Source organism: Gracilinanus agilis, chromosome 3, assembly GCF_016433145.1.
Source record: "Gracilinanus agilis isolate LMUSP501 chromosome 3, AgileGrace, whole genome shotgun sequence".
NCBI lineage: Eukaryota > Metazoa > Chordata > Mammalia > Didelphimorphia > Didelphidae > Gracilinanus > Gracilinanus agilis.
In genome coordinates, this window is record NC_058132.1 from 185,074,485 (window position 1) to 185,099,812 (window position 25,328).

The 25,328-nt window shown below is 34.7% G+C and overlaps 1 protein-coding gene across 3 annotated transcripts; it reads right to left on the reverse strand.

Moving 5' to 3' along the window:
* Nucleotides 1–1,942: 1,942 nt before the first annotated feature.
* Nucleotides 1,943–20,314, reverse strand: LOC123239005 (caspase-13-like). 3 transcript variants are annotated; one of them, XM_044666273.1, is made up of 9 exons: nucleotides 18,471–18,726; nucleotides 17,486–17,563; nucleotides 13,532–13,626; nucleotides 11,315–11,488; nucleotides 10,217–10,451; nucleotides 8,437–8,583; nucleotides 4,249–4,358; nucleotides 3,843–3,976; nucleotides 1,943–1,997 (listed from the first exon to the last, which is right to left on the reverse strand). In XM_044666273.1, the coding sequence occupies exons 1-8, from the start codon at nucleotides 18,724–18,726 to the stop codon at nucleotides 3,878–3,880; spliced, it is 1,194 nt and encodes a 397-aa protein (XP_044522208.1). In that variant the 3' UTR covers nucleotides 1,943–1,997; nucleotides 3,843–3,877. The 3 variants fall into 3 exon arrangements, with proteins under 3 accessions (XP_044522208.1, XP_044522209.1, XP_044522206.1); XM_044666274.1 differs by lacking the exon at nucleotides 1,943–1,997 and adding an exon at nucleotides 20,258–20,314 and having other exon boundaries at nucleotides 3,595–3,976; nucleotides 18,471–18,713; XM_044666271.1 differs by lacking the exon at nucleotides 1,943–1,997 and having other exon boundaries at nucleotides 3,595–3,976.
* Between the last annotated feature and the right edge of the window lie 5,014 nt (nucleotides 20,315–25,328).

Here is a 25,328-nt window from a genome sequence, read left to right on the forward strand (position 1 = left end):
GCAAATATGACTTATTCTGTGAACAACAAAAACCACAATAATAATAATAATCTATTTCAATTACTTACGTTATAAATAGACTCCAGATAGTAGCAATTCCAGGAAAATATTATTTTATAATTATTCTTTTATAGATAATGCTCAATAGAGTATTATATAGGTAGATAAGAATTGCCTTTTAATGTGGAATTAAAATATTAGGACATAAGCTCATTGTGAAAACATGATCTGTGTGAGAAATTTCATGTATCATGTTATTTCTAATTGGTTTTTCTCTTGCTTGATTCTCTCTTGATAGCTCTCTATATTTTGAAAGTGATTGTTTTCTTTCATGTATTAAAATTTTATTCTTATTTTTTTATGGGACAATGCTATGTCGGTGTCGTTGTTGGGAATAGTTCTATATTTTACAGTTATCCATTAATAGTGGAATTGATTTGTTGATTTCCCAAAGTTATGTTGAAATTTGTACAGTGAAGTTTCTGATTTCTGTTAATTTCAAATGCCCTGATGTTGTAGCATGTACTGGAATTCATAACATTTGAAGTTATAATTAGGTAATTTGTATCATGAATATATTTGTAGTGCCAATATTCAATTGTCAACTTGTAATAAAAATATTATTACAACTACATAAGCATAAATTTCCATTCTAATAATATAATAATATAAAAAATAAAAAAGCAACACAAAATGAAATATCATTAAGAATTCTATAATTTTTATTAATTTTCAAAAATCTTTTGTTTTTGAAGATGACCAGTGACATTATGGGGTGAAATTTTGATTTGAATTGGATTTAAGTTAGACAACAGTGCACAAAATTATCAGCCTCACTTTAATTTCCAGTGGCAAGACAACAGTCGGGATACTGGTGATAGCTCAGGGTGCAGAGAATGATCTTTGGGTCTTTGATGTCTAAGCAAGCTCTAAATGCTGCATAGTGCTTGCATCACCTGCCTTCATGGCTATTGGAACAAATTGCTCTTATTGGACCATTCCTCGGGGGCAAGTCTTCAAATGCTTGGGGTTGACATCCTGTCTAACTTATTATAGAGTCTGAGGCATGCTTATTACACTCAACCTGGTTTACCAGGGTGCGGTCACTGTACATAACAACTTTGTAGAGTCATAGGTGAGAATAGGGTGATAAGTGGACATCAACGGTGAATAAATAGTATAGAAAAAGGCTCAGCAAGTGGGGGCACCTGAATAACCTATATCCCCCTGTATAGAGTATATCTTAGAGTCCAATAAAATATTATAATGGATAATACATCTCCCCTCCACTAAGCCCTAATGCCATATTGAGAAATGGTGGTAACTGAGTTTTTGAGGGTTAAGACAATAAATCATACGGTCTGAAGAGACCAAGTTTGGGAGGATGGTTTTAAACTCATATGTGTAATGGCTTAATGTTGGCCACCTAGTGGTGATTTTTTTCACTAATGAAGCCCATCTACTAAGATGTCAAAGTAATGATCTACACTAGATAGAGATAGATCCTAAATTAACAAAATCATACTCTATAGAAGTGAAAGAGATGGGTGTACTGGTCTTTTGTTTCTATGCCTTTCCCTCTAAGCAAGAGACTCACATCTATCTAACTTTATGTTGTCCTTTGTTACCATTTTTCCAAAAATAAGCTGCTTTCTCTTTTATTTGGAATTCCTGGGAAAAGACCCTGCCTTTTGTGGCATGAAAGAGTATCTATGATGATAAATTGATTCTACACAGCTGGACCTTAAAACTGGAGGATTTAAGGTATACACCTCCACTAGGGAATATGCCATATAATTTAATAGAATACATAGTTGTGTATTAAGAAATGATGTACTAGTATAGTGATGGATGACAATAATACCTGCTATTGATATAAAGGCTGGTGGATCCTTTGAATTCAGGAGTTCTAAATGTAAGTTCAAAAGTAATTGGGTATCTGCAATTTTGCAACATCAATACGGTGAGTTCCTGTAAATAGGAGACCTCTAGGCTACCTAAGAATAAAAAAAAAAAACTGATGGCTTAAGTTAGAAATGGAATTGCTCAAAACTTCTTTTCTGATGAGCAGTGCATTTCAAGTCTGGGCAAAGTAGAAATTCAGTTTCAACAATTAGGATAATGTTGATATTGAATTCAAAGAAACATAAAAATTGTATAAGAATAAGAACCAGGAAAACCATGTATTCAATAACTATATTAATGTAAATAAAATGATATTAAGAACAAGTTAAATGCTGTGCAACTGTAGAGACAAATCTTGGCCCCAAAAGAGAGATAAAGAAATGTATATAGATAATGTCCTTGCAGAAATGGCATGAATTTGCAATGCTACATAATCTGGGAAATCCATTCATTGGTACCATAACTGATTTTTTTCTTTCTTAAAAAGAGAAACATTAGATTGTCAAGGGAAAATCTATATAAAAATTGGCCTGTAAAAGGTCACTAATCATTTGTATGATGTTTCATGGCTAGCCTGTACACTGTAAAAATTTCAGTAATTGCTTCAGAACCAAATTGATTTATTTCATTCAGTATTCAGAATTAATAATTGAGGGTATCCTAGTGACCATAACTATGAAGATAAAGGAAATAGAAGACACTGTATGTTTTCTAAATCATTTGACAAAATAATAGAAACCATATGGCATATTCAAATAGAACAATTGAAATTTTAAAAAATTAGACAGGGGACTAAAACTGTAGTTTGAGAGACAAATTTGTTCCACCTCTTTTTGTATATACCATCAAGTAAAGATGTTGCATATATCATTTTAAAATTTAATAAAACTTTATTTAAATTATTTAAAACAACAACCCTTTCTTAGCACAGTGGATGAATTTGGTTCTTGAGCTATAGTTTGCCAAGTCTTGAATAAACTATAATCTTATCTGTAATGTACTAATATGTGACTTTAAATTTATGAAAGCATTAAAATATCATAGAAAGCTTTTTGGAGGCTGTGTGATTTGAGATACAACTTGAAGAATGAATTCTATTTGCTTAGACCATTATAGGATTTTAGAAGGCCATATGCAAAAATGTGGAAATACAGTTGAAAATTTGTGGTAGAAGCACCATAAGGAGAGAGTATGGAGGGAAAAAAGTTTTACACACAAAAAAAATATCCTTCTGGAAGAACCAAGTGTTTCAGGGCTTCTTAGCCCTGAAAAAGGAAAAAGAAAAAAGGATTACCAGGACAAATAATAGCTCTGGACCAGTCTTTGCTGAGAGGCCTTTAAAAACCAACAAACAAAAACATGATGAAATGTTTAAACCAGATTTAGAGGAAGATTTGAAATAGTCAACAAAAATAATAAAGTTTAATTTATGAAAATAACATTTTAGTAGTGCTTACTTTCTCCTAGATAAGACTGTAAAATGATCCTCACTAACTGAATGTGAGGACTATTTCACATTAGTTCTTTAGTTCACAAATCTAAATTGTGATTTTAAGTATTGAGAAGTTAAACTTGCTGATCTATGAACTCATTAAGAACTAGTTTGAAATAAACGACAAAACAATTTCTTCTTTCCATTATTTTAGTAGTATATCCAAAATCAGAAAGTCAAGACTAAATTTTTAAGGTCAAAATCATATGTCTGCTCTAATTGGGTTAATGTTGAACTTGTCTTTACCTATGCATGTAATGACCCATGTAAAATAAAACAAGTTTGAGGTTACTCAGACTGTCATCAAATCCCACATGCAAGAAATTGTAATATCCCAACTAGCAGAGTAGTTTATCCTCCACCAACTTTTCTCTGTGTTCACCAGAACTCCTTTTATCAATCTTGAGAAGGAAAGTCTTGCTTCTAATCCCTTGGAACCATTTACCTTTGTTTTAAAATGGCTGGTATTACTGCATAGTTTCAAATTCCTGGGAAAAGGTAAAAGTATCTTGTCATGGATTGCCTTTCAATGGTGGGCATCTGGATAGGGACTTGTGATGTTGCAAATGATTTCTGGACCTGAAGGAAAGAACAGATATTTGTAGACATCTTTTAGAAGGAAAATCAATTTCATGGATCATCTTATTAAGAAGTCTGTGTATTAGAGATAGCATCTGGACACTAGACAAATAGGAGAGGGAAGTGTCAGAAAATCAGGAGGGAGATTCAGTAAAGACAATAAAATGTTTTTATAGCTCCTGGACAAGAAGTATAGGTATTAAAATAATTTTGCCTAGCAGGAGGTTCTTGTCCTACAACAGTTCAACAGTTCCATAGGGGGGTCTACTAACCTTCTTGAAAAGATCTTCCACATGACAGCACCAGGAATATTGTTGGAAGCAATCAGTGAGTAGGGTGACGAAGAGGGAACTTTCTTGATTATCTTCCAAGGAAATGTCATCTGAACATAAAGGAAAAGTAAGATTTGAGGCCCTGAATTTTGTTTTTAGACTATGAGATCTAACTTTATGACTTTATGTCTATCTTAAGAGGGTAGAAGAATCAGTGCAATTCAATTGAATTTCACTTAATTCAACTAAACATGAGTTATTAAATCATCAGACCATCACTGTGCAAGCTACTGTGCAAATAATCCCCAGGGGAAATACCATACTTCTGATGGTCTGGTATACATTGTCCAAATAAGCTAATGGCAAAGAATGACACCTAGTGGCCAGGTATCTTAGAGAGACTATAAATAATATTTAAGCAAGAACTTGACTAAAATCTTCATCAGTTTGCTTTATCTTCTCCTCCTACCATTTGATTTTCTAGATAAGAACTTTTACTCCACTCATTATAACTAACCCCCAATGCTTGTGAGAAACATTCCTATTAAAAATATCAGAGTAGAGCATGAAGCTTACTCAACTTCCTAATACCTCCAACAAACAACTAAAAATAACCCCACAGGATAAATGCTGAAAGCAGCAGAAACAGATAGGAATCAGGAGTAAATTTGAACAGCCAGGGACAACTAGAGAGGATGGCTTCTAACTTCTGGCTTCAGTCCCACCACCATAAGATCTAGTGGCAAGAACAGAGTAAACAGAGTAGAATCCAGAAGGTAGTCTCATGGAGAAGGACAGCAACCTCACTTTGTTTGCTGAGTGCCAGAACTTACATCCATGACTATACCATGGGAATTGGCAGGTGGAAGGCCCTAGGAATAGCTATATTTGCTCTTAGGCCATGACTCTGGAAACCCCATTGGCCCAAAGAAGGAGTGGACACCACAGAGACGTCAGGAACCCAGTCCTAAGGGCAGAAACTAATGCTTCACTATTAACAAATAAGGGACTATAGAGGTCCAAACAATGAGGACTGTCTAGATACTTGCTTTATCTCAGTCTGGAGCAACATCAGAGGAGGAATGAAAGAGAAGCATGCACTGCTATGTGTGGATTCTGAAAGACTAAAATCCAGCCACCTGTGGTCACTTCCAGGAGGAAAACTGACTGCTTGCAGTTACAGGGGCAAAGCTGTCTGAGGGCTCTGGTTTGAACACTTGACATCAACCTTGGACTGGGGCTTGAGTGGGAGAACTCAAACTACATCATACCCTGGACTATAGAAATTAGAATAACTAAATAGGACTCAGGAAAAAAGCAAACTAAAAATTTCCTGAACCTAGGGTAAGATATCTTACTAGAAACTAGAAACACTAGAAACTCTGTGACGCCAGCAAAAAGTCAATGATTAAGTCTATTAGCCTGATTGCTAAAATGAAAATAATAAATATTAAAATGAAAAATAATAATTTAAATAAGCAAGCCAAGGAGAAAGAACCAAACTATTAATAACTACTAGTCTTCCAACCCCATCCTCCCAGTCTCTTTGGCATTTGCTTCACTCATTCCTCCTCAATATGAGATAGCTATTCCACCCTTTATCCTCCTGGTCTACTACTATTACTATTCAGCTCATTTCATTACATTCACCTTGATATCAAGTCTTACCTCAATAATACCCCGTTTAATATACCCATACAATGATGCCTTTCCTAGGAGCCATAAATAAAATTTTCTATACAGGAATTGAATAATTTGATCTATTAGGTTGCTTATGACTAGACTAGAGAAGATCTCAGACCAAACTCAGAAGGCAATGAAGTTAAAAAAAACCTACTTCAAAAAGAGCAAATAAATATAATAAATGGCCACAAGCTCAAAAAGAGCTTTTAAGGGGCAGCTGGGTAGCTCAGTGGAGTGAGAGTCAGGCCTAGAGACAGGAGGTCCTAGGTTCAAAACCGGCCTCAGCCACTTCTCAGCTGTGTGACCCTGGGCAAGTCACTTGACCCCCATTGCCCACCCTTACCAATCTTCCACCTATGAGACAATACACCGAAGTACAAGGGTTTAAAAAAAAGAGCTTTTAGAAGAGCTTAATAAAGATTTCAAAAACAATATAAGAGAATTTGAGGAAAAAATTAGAAAAAATAAGAGCAATGCTAGAAAATTATTTAATAAAGATTATTAAAATGGAAAAAGATCCAGAAATTCAGGGAAGAAATTAATTTATTAAAAATTAGAATTGGGCAATTAGAGACTAATGATTCCCTAAAACATAAAGAATTGATAAAGCAAATTTTTAAAAAATGAAATAATAAAGAAGAGAATATTAAATATCTTATCATAAAAATGAACTGAGCTGGAAAATAGACCAAGAATAGATAATATAAGAATAGTTGGGCTCTTGGACAGTTACAATAGAAAAAAAAAGTTTAGACATACTAGATACTTATACTCCAAGAAATCATGAAGAAAAACATCCTGGAGATTCTAGAATCAGAGGATAAAATGGAAATCAAAAGAATCTACTAATCACCACAGTCAGAATAACACAAAACTTAGTAGTACCATCCTTAAGAGATTGGAGGGCTTGAAACAAAGTACTTTATAGAACAAAAATTCTGGCAGTAAACCAAAAATAACAAATCTAGCAAAGTTGAACATACCAATAAAAGGTAAAAAATGGATATTTAATGAACTAAAGAATTTTTAGGGAAAAACACAGAACTCAGCAGAAACTTTGAATTGTAAGAAAGATACAAAGGTAATAACGAAGGACTAGTCATAAGCAACCTAATAGATCAAATTGTTCAGTTCCTGTATAGGAAATTTTATTTATGGCTCCTAGGAAAGGCATCATTGCATGGGTATATTAAAGGGGGTAATATTGAGGTAAGACTTGATATCAAGGTGAATGTAATGGAATGAGCTGAATTGTAATAGTAGTAAACCAGGAGGATAAAGGGTGGAATAGCTATCTCATATTGAGGAGGAATGAGTGAAGCAAATGCCAAAGAGATTGGGAGGATAGGAGTGGAAGACTAGTAGTACTAGAACCCTATTCTCATCTGGTCTGGGATAAAGAGAGAACAATATCCATAATTGGAAAAGTAAAAATCTCCTTAATATACAGAGATATGGGAGGAAAATGAGATGAGATAAGGAAGGGACTGGGGGGGGATCCTTTTGGGGCTGAAGGAATAAGAGAAGCAAGGTGGCTTAAAAGGGAGGGAAGGGATGGATACCTAGAGAGGAGTACATATCAAGAGGTATGAAGTGGGGAAGGTGAGGTGATACAGGAGGGACTCAAAATTAAAAATGGGAGAAATTTTTGGAATCAAATTCTTATCAAGAAGTTGGAGAACACAGTTTGGGGATAAGGAAGGGATTTTCAGAAAGGTTAATAGAATGAGAATTAAAAGATAAAGATGAAGGAGAAAAGGAGGGACATTTGAAAAGGCAAGCCAATATGCAACTAATAGGGCAAGAGGAGGGGATAAAGGAGTTTTGGGGGAAATAGTGTGACTTGGAGAGATACTGGTCAAAGGAAATTGGACATCTGAGGAGGGATATGGTGGAAAGAAAGGATGAAGGAAACAATCAGTGAGGCAGAATGGAATAGATAGAAATGTGCAGCTAGTAACTATGACATTGAATATAAAACCAGAACCTGACAATGTGTTGTTTATAAGAAACACACTGAAAATGAGAGACACACACATAGATTTGAAGGTGAGGGGAAATGGGTAAATCTGAAGCTAACTATTTACTTCCATTAGAGGTCATTAAACAAAATCTGGTTGATGCATATCATATAAGAAACTCTTTTTTAGGATGGTATTGACTAAATGTGTTCTAAAGTCTCTACAGACTTGGAAATTCTTTGATTCTATTGTTATTTTGTCTGTAATTTTTCTTAGGCTTTTTTATTTGATTCTGTGATTCAACTGCCTTGTCTGTATTGTCATCACAGTCTTATCGATTTGGGGAGTACCCTTAACGCAATAAGGCAGCAAGACAACTGGCATTAAAATACCAAGACATTAATTAGCAATCCTCCCCATCATCTAAATTCCCCTACTACACTAGGGACAGAGATTTACTGACTTGACAAGGGAGGAAATAGCCAAGGTCAGTGTATGTGAACTAGTCAAAGAGTTATAAATTTCATTCAAAGAAGCCACTTACTTGGAGTTACAGAGTGAAAACAAATGAAATCCTTCTCCACATGCTCTTTTCTAGCAGCATCCTTCTCAAAGCCCTTTGGGTCATTGCTGGAAGATTGGTTATAGCTTTCTGCAGAAGCTGCCATTGCACCTTGTTCTGAAATTATCCCTAGGTCATATGGGTAAAATGGTGTTACTTGCCTTGGCCACATTACTGCTAAGATGACTACTAAATTAGTCCATTTAGGGGAGCATCTTCACACATAATGTACATACATATGCACATGTACAAAGATAATCCCTTGTTACTGCTATGAAGGAAATTGTCTGTGGTTTTGAAATGAATAAAAATGTAAATTCAGAATAGGATAGATCAGCTTTGGAAAGATAGCCAATTTCCAATTGGACAGATTAGTTTTCAATATATGAGGGAAGTTGGTAATGATTCTAAGGAATGGTAAATATAGTTTGGCTGAGTCTATTGTAATTTCCCTTCCCTATGCTAGTGACTAGCATAAAACTGTGGGTCAAGAGCTGCTTCTTTCTCCCTAGGAAAGAATAGGCCAGCCTCTTGAGGTCTAGGTCCATAATGGCAAACCTGTGGCATGTGTGCCAAAGATGGCATGTAGAATCCTCTCTCTGGGCATGCTCAGGCCCCTGGCTTGGTGACTGGGAGGTTGACCTTGCCCCAAAATTCAGGGGGTGGGACATTCTAGCAGCTTTCCACAGTTGCTGAGTGCAGATAAACTGGGCTCAGCCCCAGGCCTTAGCTGCTCCCCTCTACCACACCTCCACCCCACTCCCAGGCTTTCAGGAGCTGAGCTGGAGAGGTAGCCACTCCCCTTAGATTGGACACCTATCACCCTGCAAAAGGTACAAAGTCCTTTTAGTTTTTGTGGATCCTTACTGGGTGAATAGAACAAGTAACAAACCTGCTTTTGTAAGCAAAGAATTGATTGGGTCTAGGCCCAACTGCACTGACCCTAATTAAAATAATTCCCTGAGAAAATCTAAGGCTGATCCTCTTTCACCAACACCTAAGGGAAAATGCTAATCAGATCCTCCCTAATCCTTCCCTGGAGGATGGAGAAATCTCACACCCAGCCCAAACAGAGGAATAGAACCAACTAACACTAAGATGGGAGAGTCCCTATCCTGGCATCCTATCCACCACCACTACAAAACTGGAAGAGCAGAATACATGGACTCAGAAACTGGTGGCAGTCTTCTCCTAGGTTTTGAACTATCCATACCCATCTACCTGGGCAGATAATTCCCTAATTTAATTATCAGTAGCTACAGTAGATCCCTCAAAGGGAAGAAAATCCCCAGCCCCTAGTGGTCTCAGTGCCTCAAAGGCCTACCAAATGCTTAGCACTTCCAAGAAATTTGCATCTACTCCATTTCTAATGGCAGCCTTATACTTTAAATATCCCCAGGCCCACCAGTATTAGTGTTTTGATAAGGGTTGGGTCACTGACTCTTTTCCTTTGAATATGACTTATTTACTGTGTAGAAATTGCACTGGGAATCCTGTCACCTTCAGGAAGGGAATGTGAGGATGCCTTCCTCCAATGTACATACTGGCATCATTGGTGGCCATGCCCTGAATGCAGTCAGGGGGTGGAGCATGCAGTTGGGGGCAGAGCATGGCATGCAAAGGGGGGTGGGCACTGACACTTAGTCTGGGGAGGCGGACAGGGCATGGAACGGGATCCCTAAAAAGTTCCAAAAGGTTCCCCATCACTGGTCTAGGTGAATGGCTGGCAACATTTAGTACAATATATAACCAAAATACTTACCTTCTTGGCATTCCTGGATAACGATAATCTTTGGTTTATGTCTCAATCTGGAACAGTTACTATTATTGAAAATTCTAAAGATAGTATCATTGGCCAGGACATCTGGTTCTAGCTGTTTATGTTTTATTCCACAAATACCAGCAGTGGTGCCATAAGACATGAATACGAGGAAGGTGCTGTCTGAGGACTGGTGTTCTGGGCGGGCAGCAAACTGCTTCAACACTGACTCCATGTCCTGAGAGACATTCAAAAATTAATGACTAGGGAAACTAAGCACATTTGAGCTACAAGTGAGGGATTGAGTGATGTAGATAAATATAATTGACAAGAGAATTTGCATTGAAGAAATAACAGCAACAGGTAACATTCATATAGCGCCTACTATGTGCCACATAATGTACAAAGAACTTTACAAACATTATCTCTTTTGATGCTCATAACAATCCTGAGAAGTAGGTGGTATTATTATTCCTATTTTACTATGAAAGAATTTGGGGCAATCAGTTTAAATAATTTTCCCAAGAATATGTTTCTATAGTGTCTATGGTGGGTTTTATTTTTTTATATTTTTATTTTTATTTTGAGTATTTTCCCATAGTTATATGTTTCGTGTTCTTTCCCTCTCCCCAAGGCCCCCAATACCCTTTTAGCCAATGCACAATTCCACTGGGTTTTACATGTACCATTGATTAATACCTAATTACATATTATTGATAGTTGGACTAGAGTTACTGTTTAGTGTCTTCATCCCCAATCATGTCCCCATCAGCCTATGTGTTCAAGCAGTTGTTTTTCTTCTGTGTTTCTCCTCCCACAGTTCTTCCTCTGAATGTGGCTAGTTTTCTTTGTCATAAGTCCCTTAGCCTTGCTCTTGATTCTTGCATTGCTGCTAGTAAAGGAGTCCCTTATGTTCCATTGTATCTATGGTAGGTTTTAAATTCAGGTCCTCCTGACTCCACCTGAACTCTATCCCCTATATCACCTAGCTTATGTATAAGATAAGGAAATGCAAAGGAGATGAGATTAGTTCCTCACAGTGTTTGCCTTTGGGGGAAAGGAGAGGCTAGGGTACCACTGTTGCATCTTTGTGACTCTTACCACTGATGAAAGTTCTTTTTTGACTTCTACACTATATCCCAGGTCCTGAAGTAGCTCCTTCATTCTCTCAATGTCAAACTGAGCCTTATTTAGCTCATTGAGGTGGTCAAATTGAGTGTTACATATGATGAGGGCTAGGCGTGTTCGGGATCCTTTTTCCATAACCGAATATATCTGTAAGAAATACATATGTATATAAAACATCTTTTTCTGTTCCACTTACAACACTCTCCCTTAGTTTGTACTAAACTCTCCTAGGTTTTGTGTTTATAATATTAGAAAAACACTCAGATCTGTCAGGAGTATAACTAGGAAAATGAGAAAGAAATGTATTCTCTTGAATTCTAGAGACCTATACGTTATTGCATGTGATCATTGGTAAGAAAAAGTTCAGAATCCAGATACATATTATAGATATTCTTTGGATCCAGCCATTCAACTAATCCTTAATCCAACTAAGTACATTTTCATTTATTCCAAATCTATCAATATTTTCCATAATATTATGAGATATTCTATAAAACTACTTTGTATGATTAATGATTGTTTCAGTTTGAGTCTACATTTTTTCCTTGATCTCCTGGTTTAGAAGTCATATCAAAAATTGAAATCAGGTTGTACTCATAGAAGCTATTCTTGATGAAGCTTTTTTTGGTGATTCATATTTCCTTTTCTCCACATGGTCATTATCTTTTAAAAAATGTATTCTAGAACTTGGTCAAGAATTAAAGTCTAGGTTCAACTTGACTATGGTTTATACTGTCCATCTAGTCTTATTTTTTAAATGATAAAATATTTTCTCTTTTTCTATTCCTACTATATTAATGTCCTCTACAATCATTCAGAATTCACTAATAATGACTCAATTATCACATTTGGTAGTTTAGTGTCCTTTGATGTAGATCATCTGAGCAAGACAACATAAGTTTGTAAAAAGACAAGTAGGTGGTTTTATGTTATTCCAATATTTGTATTTCTTATTAACTTTCTGATAGACAATTTTTTTCTGTTTTGTCTAGTCCAAAGATAATTTTCCTTGGCAAAAAATATATTTACATAAGAACTGAGCAGGGAAGTCTTCCTTCTGCTATCTAGTCTTATCATTCCATTAACTATTTTTATAAGTTCTTACCTTCCATCTTAGAATCAATACTGTTAATTGGTTCCAAGGCAAAAAAGCAGTAAGAACTAGACAATGTGGGTTAAGTAACTTGGCCAGGGTCATACAGCTAGGAAGTATCTGAGGTCAGATTTTAACCTAGGACCTCCCATCTCTAGGCCTGACTCTCAGTCCACTGAACCATCCAGTTGCCTCAATCCCACTAACTTTTATCAGTGATTCTTATTTTTTTTCTAAACTCCTTCTTTTGGCCCTTCCTTTTGTTGTCATTATTGTATGAATCTGAGATTTTACCAGTGGTTCATGAAATCCCTTTAGAAGAATGTCAGCTTCTTGGCAGCTAGTATAGTCTCTGTTGTTGTTGTTGTTTTTTTTTTTTTTTTTTTTTTTTTCTAATACTCTACTTCCCATCACCTTCGCAATATTCTTATGTTCATTCATGGCTCAGTTCAAGTGCCCCCTTCCTACATTTTCTCTCAGTTATTGGTACTCCTCCTCTTTCAGTATTATATATCTGAGTAGAAAGCAATTTCTTTGAGGGCATTTTGTCTTTGTATCTCTAGCATCTCATACAATATATCACATAAAATAGATACTTAACAGATTTTGTGGAATTGAGTTGAATCTTTTCCTTCTATTAAACTCATTTTTTCATTATTACATGTTTCTTGTAGCAATCACCATATCTTACCTTCTAGAAAAATTAGGTGAGTCTTTCCCTGATTGCTTCTCCAAAGTGATAAACAGTTTATGTTAATTTTCTATGTTTTTACCTAGAAGACTGTCACAAAGTAGATGTAATAAGTATATCTTTTAAATGAGTTGAAGGAATGCAGGGTCACAGGGTGAAAATAAGGGTCAGACTTATGATTTTTACTTAGGAAACAGAAAGGGAAATCAGGGGTATATATCAGAACTAGGAAATGGAAGGAACTCTAAATCCTGGGCATAGATATAGATAAGTTAGGGAGCTCTCCAGAGCATTTGGATCCCCTCAAGGCATTTTTAGACAATAGAAAAACACACTAATTTCTTTAGGCTTTATAATTTGAAGATCACTGATTCTCCTTTTATGGGGAATTCATCCCAAAATATACCTCTTCCCTCTTTGCTTCACTCAGTTCATAGTAGAATTCCGTAGGACTTAGTTTGACCTTGTTAAGGTATTCAGCAGCCTGGATAGCTGGAGGTGCTACAAGAGAAAGAAAAAAAAAAACATTCCTAATGAGCAAGGACATCCTTTAACTTTATACTTCTGTTAGAATCTACTCTCCTTCTCAGGAAATGCCTTTGAGAATGACATATTCGCATGAATAAAAGAAAAAGGGAGGGAGAGGAAACTATTTTTTAAAAAAAAGGCTTTCTTCTGAATTCCATTGGGAGTTATCTTTTAAACACTTAAAACACTGACAACTTCAGACTCATAATTTCTTTTTACCAATCTCTTCACTTTCTTGAGTATCTTGTATCTGATAATTCTACCACCATTTTCCTAGTCATCCTGTACTCAACCTTCTGAGAGTCCTATGATTCAAATGTGTGTTACAATCTGTATCCTGTTAGTTACCAAGTTCTTTTGTTTTGCCCTTAGAAATTTTTTCACATTCCCTTTCTCCTTTAAGTTCCCACCATCAGTGCTCTAGTACTATAAGTCTTTAATATTGGATCCTTCAATTATGACAACTTCCTCACTTTCCTTTCTACCTCTCCTCTTTCCCCATCCCAGTTTCTTCTCAGTGTTACTTAGTGTTGCTGAAACAGTGCCTTGATCATGTCACTCCCTTGTTCCAACACCCCCTTGCTCAGTAGCGCCTTTTTATTTACAAATGCAACATTTAGGGTGTTGTGTGTGCCTCTGAGACTCCTGTTACACAGATTAAAATTAAAATTCCTTCCTTTGGACCCCAAGTCTCTCTGTGATTTGCAGCATCTTTACAGTGTGGCTTCTCTAGCCTCTCCTGCTTCACTTTATACCCTAAAAAACTTGTCCAACTCCCATACACTGAGTATACTGTGAAACTTTTTTACTCTAAGAATAAGGAAGGAGCAATGGTATGAAGAATGAACTGAAGGAGCTGAAGAATGATAAAGACCAGAAAGGTATCTGGAGGACAAGAAAAAGTTCATGAAAAGATTAGGAATTCCATAGGCTCGAGGGCAAAATGAAAACTTATATGATCTAATTTTAACAGGCTCTTGAATGTAAACAATCTTTTTGTTCCTCTCTGTTTAATTCTCTAACCCAGTGATGGGCAAACTTTTTAAAGAGGGGGCCAAAGGAAAGGGCAAAAAAAAAACCTTTAGGCAGGCCAATATAATTTATTTAAAAATAACATTTATACGTTTTACAAAATTCTTGTATTTTTGTGATACTAAACCCTATTAATGACTAAAAAATTATGAAGAAGGGCCACTTATGGCCCACCGGCCATAGTTTGCCCATCACTGTGTCCAAAACTTCCTTCTTTAAACTTGCAATAGTATCTCATTTCTCAACTTTGTTTTAAAAATATGCTCTTTACTGAAAACTTCCTCTTTTACCCTTCTCATATATTGTTGTTTTTGAGTATCCTCCATCATTTCCATTATTATAGTTTTTGAAGAAGGATGAACTCTTGGCATATATGATGTGTTTAACAATTGATTTTGCTTTCTTTCATCCTCCTCACTGAGACCAATCACTCCACATGCACCATTGATCCTATACTCTCCTAAATGTTCTAGCAGTTTGCCTTTCATCTTATCTTCCTAGTCTTGCTAATCGTTAATCTCTCTATAAATATTAGTTCTGTTCCTGCTGCCCACAAATATTCATACATTTCTGTTTTCTCACTGTCTCTGTCTCTCCCTTACATCAACTCCCACGGGTTCAATTACTATTTCTATGTAGACCTCTCTCGAAAATCTCTAAATACAGCCCAATTAAGTCTCTTTCCTGATTTCCATTTCCATGTTAGTAATCAATCAGTCAGTCAATAAACATTTATTAAGCACTTACTTTGTTCCAGGCAATATGCTAAGTGCTCAGGATAAAAGAAAGGGCAAATTATGGTTCTTGCTCTCAAGGAGATACAGTCTAAAAGACACTAGTGTAATTACAACTTGAACCCTAAAACTACAATTCCCGGTACCCCACTTTCCTTCTCACATTGTGTGCTGATGTAGGGAGGATATAAATTTTGTGTAACCCGGCCTTTCATGCTCTTTCAGTGATCTTGTTTGGTGGAGGGGGTGTGAGGTGACAGTCAGGAGAATTTTGCTCATGTGGTCTTATTTTTGTTAGATAATTAGGTTTTTATTCCTTTACTTCAAGTGATTATTAATAAACTTTATAAAATATAATACTTGGAGTATTGGACATTGATTTAAATCCTACGTGATTTTTGTGTTGGATATTTTGAACTGGATATTTCATAAACATATCAATCACAAGAAGATAAAAATCACCATCTTTCCTTCAAAACCCATAGCTCTTCTGAACTTCTCTGGTAATGATGAGGACACTAATATCTTTGCAGACTTCTAGGAATGCAAATTTGGTGCTATTCATAATTCCACAGGCTCACTTAACACATCCATACCATTAACTGTCAAAGGTTTTTATCTTCATAACACATCTTCAAAAAAAAGCCCTCTCTTTTCCATTTAAATTTAAATAATAATAACTCAACTTTAGGCCCTCATCACATTCTTTATGGTCAATTATAATGGCCTTCAATTTCATCATCCTGCCTCAAACTCTATTTTCTCTGTTCAAATCTTTAATTCAATCACCAATGTGATTTTCTTAAAGCAAAGGTTTGATCATGTTTGCTCTCTGTTTAAGAAACACCAGTGTCTTCCTGTTTCCTCTCAGATCAAATATAAAGTATTTTAACATTTACATTTTTTCATATTTTTCTCCTTCCTATCTTGAACCTTACTTTTCTATTCATTCTCTGTCTCAGTAACACATGCTGAACATTTGCACTGATAGTCCCTAATGCCGGTAATAGACTCTCACCTACATATGTTAGACTCCATGGTTTCCTTCAAGTCTTTTACTTGGTTTACTCAATTCAAGTACCACATTATCACATTAAGTACTTCTTGGTTCCCCAGGTGATAGTACCTTTCATTCTAAAATTAACTTGTATGCATTTCTAGCTTTAAGTTGTACAGAAGGTGACTATTTCTTTAATAGTATATAAAATATGGGCAGCACAAATTTAAAGAAATCAGGTCAAAACAGGCACAATAAGTTTGTATATTGAAGTAAGAATTTATCAAAGCCGTATCATAGGCTCAGTGTCATATGAATTATACTTCCTCCAGACTAAATTGGGAATATGTTTATTTAAAGAATGTCTGGAACGAGAGTTGTACCATTAAAAAAATGGATCTAGTACTGTATTTGGGCATTACAGTAATAGAAAATTCATTCTATTTATACTGTATTATATAGATATAATTTTATGTAGGTGGCATCTAGGTGGCATAGTAATAGAGTAATGGGCATGGGGTCAGGAAGATTTGTCTTCCTGATTTCAAATTTGGACTCAGACACTCTAGGTATATAATCCTAAACAAGTAGCTTTACCCTTTTTATCTCAGCTTCTGCATCTGTAAAATTAGATGGAAAAGGAAATGACAAATCTATCCAATATTTTTGCCAAGAAAACATCAAATAGGGTCACAAAGAGTTAAACATGACTGAACAATAACAACATGTAAATATGAGAACAGTTCCACATTCAATATTTCATTTAATATTCCCAATGATCTTGGAAGAAATTCAGGATCAAAATTATTAGAGCCATTTTGGAAGTGAGGAACCTGAGATGCAGTCAGTTTAAGATCTGAATATGAATACTCAACATGTGTAAGAAGAAACTCTTTAATTTAAACCCAGGTCTTCTGTTTTCTATCCCTAAATTTCTCATTTGCATCATACCACTTATCTAAGGATATCCTGGCTTAGTACCCCACCCCTCTAAGTTCATTCATAGTTCAAGGAAGAGAGTAGTAGAAATAGACTCCAAAGTCATTTCTAAGTATAGAGACATAGTTACCTGATAAGAGGGAAGTCACTGCCTGGGACATCCCTTCATTTTCTGTTGGCTCCAAATTTTCATCTGCTCTTTGAGTTCCTTAAGCACAAAATGAAAGAGAGGAGTATGAATATGATATTGTTAATTTGGGAGCTTTTGATACATGTTGATTACTCATATGTCATTTAGTAGATATTTTAAGAGATTTTTTGAAGCTTATATAATTTGTCTATCATCACATAGCTAGTGTTAGTTGCAGCATTTGAACACACATCCTCCTTATTATAAGTCTAACAATTTACTCAATATAGCATATTGTTTCTTTCATATATTTTGAGTTTCACTAGAGCCATCTTTCATTGTAAATTCTGAGTTCCTGGAGAACAGGATTTGACATTCTTCAAATTACCTACAATAGCCAAATGAGTTCTCAAAATGTATGCACCAAGTAAGTGATATGGATTCTGATTCAGTGCCTGAGGGCTCTTGTGCTACCCTATGCTCCTGGAACTCAAACAGTGTGAGGTGAAGAAAGTCAGGGAATAAGAATCATTATTAACATTCCTTGAACCTTTACCCCATAGAAAAGCAATTAATGTGAGGAAAGATCAGAGAGGTCTGAATTTTAACATCCAAAGGTCACCTGGTAAAGAAAATTGGATAAGACCATAGATTGCTCTCAAAGGGCCAAATTACCCACACCCCTAATCCCGAAAGCAAGAATCTTTCAAGCTTAAGGCAGATACCAGGTTGGATCCCAATAATGTGAATGAGGGTTGAAGAGAATAATAGCAGAATGTTGAGAAGAAGCATTAAGATGAAAATAATGAAGAAAGCAGACCATTAGATTGTTCAAATTGAATGGTCCTGAAGATGGAATTGATCCATTTTTCTGTATCTATTGGAATCAATGATGAAGCCAGATATTGAGTTCTAAGTAGAAAAAAGATTTTTTAAGGGTTGTGGACAAGATGTGGGTCTTTTAGTTGATACGGTTGAGCCTTACCAGATTGCAGTTGTCTTGCAGATGTCAATACTCTTTTCGCAATAATTTCACCAATTTGGCTACTTTTATGAGTGACAACCTTAAGCAAGTCTTCACTCTTGTCCTTGACTGATGATAATTGTTTGCCCATATTCTTTATTTCATTTTTATTGAAAACCTCTTGCTCAATTAAATCATCACAAACACCTTTAACTATTTTCTTGGCTGAAGTCTTTAACACATCCCATAGATCCTTTTTTTGTTCTGTTGGAAGCATATCAGAAGCATTAGCCACAGTTTTGAAATATTGTCAGAAAATCATTTCATTTCAGAACAAGAAAAATCTTTGGAAATAACCCAATGCAATTTAATAACTTCACAGATAAGAAAGTTGGTATACCAAACAAATATTAGACCTATATCTGGTCCTTGCTTTGCTACTTTCTAAAAATGTTAGTAAATAGTTCTTTTAACTTTCAACCTCAGTCTCATCATCTGTAAACAGAAGGCTGAGACAGATGTAATGAAGAATCCTACATAGAGCCAAAGTTCTAAGATTATGAAATTGAAACCCAAAGTATATAAGAGACAACCACATTTTTCCATTTATATCATGCTGGATTGCCAGGGCATAGCTATTAATAAAAACTATGACATTTGGTTTAATTATTATGATAGTCAAGATAGTATTCCTTTAAAAAACAATATGAATTTTTTGAGCTGCTATGAAGTAGTACTATTTCTTGTAGTGGATAGAATGATGAATTGGGAATCCAGAAAATCCTGGGTTAAAATCTTGCCCCATATATTTCATTGTCAATTAATCTCAGTGGACATCAGATTTCTTTGTAAAATGAAGGTGGTGAGCAAGATAACCTCCAAATAACCTTTCATCTCTAAATCTGTGACCAAGAAGCTGTATTCAAAAAAAAATAGTTTGTGTGGACTTTGTTCAGAGCAGAGATTTAAAAATTCTTCAGAAGGAAATGTGCTGATGATGCTTTTTCTCTCTTTACATGTAACACTTTCTAACACAAGCAAATCTCTTAGAGTTCATAATTTGATTGTAGTGTTTTTTTCTTTCTTTTTAGTGAAGGATAGTGGTGGGGGTAGAAACATTAGTTAATGAAAGTAAGGCAGTTTTTAGACCAGGGTCATCGTACAAGGCTGAGAGAATTCTCCCCTTATTCAATTTCAAAAGTTTGAGATTGAAACCAGATCCTGGGGTTTTATAATCACAGTGGAAAGGACATCAGACAAGCAGTCAGGAGACCTCCGTTTGTTTCTGACTCTGCCTTTCACAATCTATGTGACAGTGGACAAGCCATTACTAAATCACAGTTTTCTCTTCTATAAAAGGGCACTTTGTGACACAACAGTCTCTTCCATCCCTTTCAGTAATATAATTCTATAAAACTGTGGACTCCAGACCATCAGCAATTTAATCAGTCATGCTTCTGGAAAGTAACAGAATAGGAAAGAAAAAAATTAAAAAAAAATACGGTTCAGAAGGCAATGAGAGGAAAATAGTATAGGGACTCAGTATAAAGTCAGTTTCTCCTTTACCTCTCTTTCTGAAATTTTGGAGATGGGATCTAACCCCTAGGCCTTTGTTCTCATCCCCCTCTCTCACCCCCACCACATAAAGTTAGCATAAGAAAAGTTCCAGTTTCAAAAAGCAGCACCATCATCAGAAAGCAATTCCCTAGTATGTCCTGCTCTGAACTCCCAGGTTTATTAATAGGCAAGAGATCCCTCAAACCAGGCCTGAATATTTTCCCCCTATTAACAAAAGTACCCCCACTCACCAGCCATGGTCCTTCTAACTCGTGGTAATGCAAGACTGAAAATGAAAGTATACTTTAACCTTCCTGTGTACACTCATCTGGGAAAAGGAAGGGAGGAGGGTATTAAAAGACTGAAAAAATTGCCTCAGTATTTCATTGGATCTTTCCCATAATAGGAGAGTCTGGCTGCCAGAACTCTGTAATACATGACTAAAGTTTTTTCTCTTAATCAAAAAATAAATAGAAATATGTGAGAAACAATAAGGGACACAAAAACAGCACATGTTCACAGACTTTCAAGTTTGGCTCATGATCGCATCCATTAAATCAAATTAAACACTATCTTGATTACTTCAACATGGAATGAGTGTACATTAAAAATCATATTGAGCTTCTGAATCCCAGTACCATAGATCTATGGTGTATTACACAAATTAAGGACCTTGGATATCATCAACATTTTCTTCAAACAGATAAGGAAACGTATGCCCCCAGAATATGAAATGACTTTTTTGAAGTTGTGCAAGTTGGTAGCAACAAAGTCAGAATTTAATCCATCATTTTCAAACTCTTGTTCTTTACAGAATATGATGGGGCCAGTTCTTTATATTTCAATTTGTTTCTTGGACATACTCATCTCAACATCGAAGAGTTATTAAAAAGACAGATACTCCATCTAAGATCAATAAAATATCTCTCTCTCTCTCTCTCTCTCTCTCTCTCTAATCTATCTATCTATCTATCTATGTATCTATATATATATATACATATGTATATGTGTGTATATATATGTATATATATAATTTATTATTATTATTTTCTTTGAGGACTATGAGTAAGTAGTCTTTTAGCCTAGGAATATTTTCTTCAACTTATTTTAATTAATGGCCAAAGATAGTCAGAAAACAAAAAAAAATGAAAATATAAAATTTATGTAATATGCAGACCATAAACTATCCATGTTCACATTCACTGAGAAAATGCTGAAATAAAAGAAACTATAGTCTTTAATTAGAAATTAGACCTTATGAAGAGAATTCTTTAATGGTTAAAAGGATAATCTGCATCCATAACTATAAAGGAAACATTCCCTCTTTCCTCTCTCAAAAAAATAAGAAGTCCTTTCTTTATTTCCTGTTAGATAATATCTAGACTGTTTTTTTAATTTCATTTTGTTTGGNATCTATCTATCTATCTATCTATATATACATATGTATATGTGTGTATATATATGTATATATATAATTTATTATTATTATTTTCTTTGAGGACTATGAGTAAGTAGTCTTTTAGCCTAGGAATATTTTCTTCAACTTATTTTAATTAATGGCCAAAGATAGTCAGAAAACAAAAAAAAATGAAAATATAAAATTTATGTAATATGCAGACCATAAACTATCCATGTTCACATTCACTGAGAAAATGCTGAAATAAAAGAAACTATAGTCTTTAATTAGAAATTAGACCTTATGAAGAGAATTCTTTAATGGTTAAAAGGATAATCTGCATCCATAACTATAAAGGAAACATTCCCTCTTTCCTCTCTCAAAAAAATAAGAAGTCCTTTCTTTATTTCCTGTTAGATAATATCTAGACTGTTTTTTTTAATTTCATTTTGTTTGGTTTTTAATCTTTCCAGCTTTTCATGTAAGAGAGGACATAAGCTTTTATCCTTCAGTCTACTTATCTGAAATGCCACTAGTTCTTCCCTAGTAAAACATTTTAAATTCTTTGAAAGGCAGTGAAGTATATAACGGATAATATAAAAAGTTGAAAGGAGAAAAATTTCCACTTCAAATCTATTAAAACTTTATTAACCACCATATTCTAGGTACAGTAATAGTAATAGAGTAGTACAGTAGTTCTATTGATATCCTAAGGATCTCAAGGTCTTATCATTTGTCCTCCACTAGTCTGAAATTTCTGTATTACTGGTCTTTGCCACCCTTACTGAAGTTGAATTCAAAGGTATTCTGAGACTTTCTATCTTTCTTAATGAAAACCACATCCTACAGATCACTGGATCTTTCCATACTCCATGTAGGTGAACCCTCTCATATACATACACATAACACTCAAAAATTTATTTATATAATCATTTCTATACATATATTTACATTTACACATACACATATACCTTAATTAGAATGTGAATTCCTTAAGGGCAAATGATGTGATTCCTAGAAATTCAATGCTGAAGATAACTTTAAATTCAATAAATATTTTATTTTCCTGTTTTCAAACCTCTCTTTCTTCATGAGCTGCCCTGGTGGAAAAAAATTTCACTATATTTTTTGTTTGTTTGTTAGTTTGCCTCTTCCCATCAAAATTTGATCTGGCTCTCATCATTTATTGTAGGAGATGTGACTGAGTTAAGGCAGAACTGCTAGCTCTTAATCCATTATATTTGCGTTGCCTCTTCATCGGAAATATTCTGACACCTTGTTCTTAACCCTAGTGTTTTGCTATATGATGCTTACTGTGCCCCACTCCATCAGACATTGACAAAAACTGGAGAAGACCAGTTGAGAAGGAAAGGCATACAAAGTTTCTTTTGCATGTCTTCCCACATCTGCCATACCGGATTTCTCAAGGAAGACATGAAAAATTTTAAAATGATGTTAGGAGTACTTTTTAGGTTTGCAAAATGATTCCCATACATTATCTCATTTGAGTTGCACAATACTGTGGGAGAGTTACTGAAATTTTCTTCTCATTTCAGGAAGGTTGAAATTGAGACAATGAAAAGTTAAAGGATTTGCCCATTATTTTTTACCTAGTTAATAAATTTCAGAGGGGACTTGGGAATTCAGGCCTTTATTTTTTTTTCTTCCTGCCTAGTATTTTATCTGTTGTGCCTATTTACTACCTAATAACAGTTTTAAAAAAGTGTCAGAGAATTTAGATTCAATGAAGTCAGCAATTTTTTTGACCATCTACCCCATTTCTTCACAGAGAGTCCTTCACCAGAGATGTCACTGAACCTGCATTAGCTGACACAGTAACAAGGAGATTAAGGGGAGAAATACATACTGAAGAGACTGATTCTGAGGATATTTGGAGTTAACAGGGGAATTCATGTAGTTGGACTGAGCGGAAGTTGGAGAATCAGATGTCAGCAGTTAGGAAGAGGAAGTACAGCTTGGATGGAAACATTCAGGATCCACCAGATGTCACAACATAAAAGGAGAGAAGTAGCAAGTAGCCTGAAAACCTCTCATGTGAATCAAGAATGTGATTCATAATTTATCCATTTAAGTGAAAAGATCATTTTAATATTAGATATTATATTACTATAGATATAGTACTAGTGATAGCTTGCAAAGTGAATAACACATTTCAGTGTTTGTTTTTAATAAGCACACTGGTAAAATGTGCACTGGTATATCTGTTTCTTTGTGGCTATAAAGGAAAAAGTCAGAAAAAAAGAATTGTGAAAGTACTAATGCCTTTTTCTTTGCCTAGTGGATTGCACTCTGATTCCAGAGAATCAGAAATATTGTTTGAATTTTGGGTTCCAGTAAAAACCCAGCTGGCTTCTTATCAAATTAAGATTATTTATTCTTTATAGACATTATCTGACTCAAAATGATACTTTAGTCTTGAAATTAGATTTGTTTCTTATAACATGCTAACATTACTTGCTTTGCAAATCTATCCAGTAGATATCATTATTTCTTCTCTTGTCCCTAGATAAAAGGTGAAGTTCCTTACACCTCATGGCCAATTCCTATACATTTCTATATCTCAATTCCTTTCTCTGTTAAATGTGTAACATTTTGATTATACTCTTACTCCTTATCTTTGTTCTCTCATCTAGTAACCTTCAATTTAACCTCCCTACCATGTAGGATTCTTTAACAAATGGTCACAGGCTCCTCCACCCCACCCCATACCATCTTTAGGCTTTAAGACACACTTATAAAATTTTGTTATATCCTAATCAAGTCATCAATCTTCCCACATCCTTCCTCCTTCACTCTTTGAAGTTCATCATGCAATAGGACATAGTATAGTTATCTGTGTTTTTGTCTTTAGTTTTACTATAATTTTAATCACCCTGGTGACTATGCATGGCGCCTTATATAAATTTTGGATCTCTCTTAGGGTTTATATATAAAATAAGGGTGATATAATTCATGTACCTAAAACCATCAATAAATGTTACTTCCAATGAGAATAAGATAGAAGCCTTCCCAATAAGTTTAGGAGTGAAGCAAAGATGCTACTTATTGCCAATACTCTTTAATGTAATATTAGAAATGCTAGCAATAGAAATGAGAAGAAAAATAAGTTAAAGAAATCAGAATGGGCAAATAAGTTATAAAATTCTTTTGTCAGGTGATATGATGGTTGACTTAAATGGAAAATCTTATAGATTTAACTAAAAAGTAAATTGAAACTATCAATTATTTTAGCAAAGTAGCAGGATATAAAATAAACACACACAAATTATCAGTATTTTATACATATATCATTAACAAAGTCTTGCAAGAAGAGAGGAAAGGATTCCCCGTTTAAAATAAAAATGTATAGAATAAAATACCTGGGAGTATACTTGTCAAAAGGAATCTAGAAATAAGAACACATTTATAAAAATACTTCTTTCACAAAATTCAGATTTAAATAATCAGAAAAATATGAGTTGTTCATGAGTGTGCACAGACAATACAATTAAAATGAAAATCCTATCCGATATATTTATTCAATTCCATCACAATTAAATTAGCAAAAACATTTATTGAGCTAGAAAGATAAAGCAAAATTCATTCAGTAAAACAAAAGATCAAACAAAAAGATAAAAACTAATGGAAAAAAGTAAAATACAGAGGTCTAGGAAAACCAGATCTAAAACTATATTGTAAAGCAGTAATTATCAAACCTATCTGATACTGTTTAAAAATAGAAAGATAGGATAACAAAAAGGCATACAACAAATATTAATAAATTATTATAATAACCTTGTATTTGACAAAAGTATAGATTAAAGTTCTTGATAAAATTACTTGTTAAAAATTGTTGGGCCAAATGGAATGTAGATTAGCAGAAACAAGGTGTATAAAATATCTTACAGTACTATTCACTAATATAA

Bases quoted from the DNA above. Each gene is read 5' to 3' on its own strand.
- LOC123239005 (XM_044666273.1), bottom strand. From the start codon at position 18,726: ATGCTTCCAACAGAACAAAAAAAGGATCTATGGGATGTGTTAAAGACT. The intron at 10,452-11,314 runs GTAAGAGTCACA...AATGTCTCTCAG, and splicing joins AAAAAGAACTTTCATCAGTG to GACATGGAGTCAGTGTTGAA. The intron at 3,977-4,248 runs GTTAGTAGACCC...TCTTTCCTTCAG, and splicing joins TGGAAGATCTTTTCAAGAAG to GTCCAGAAATCATTTGCAAC.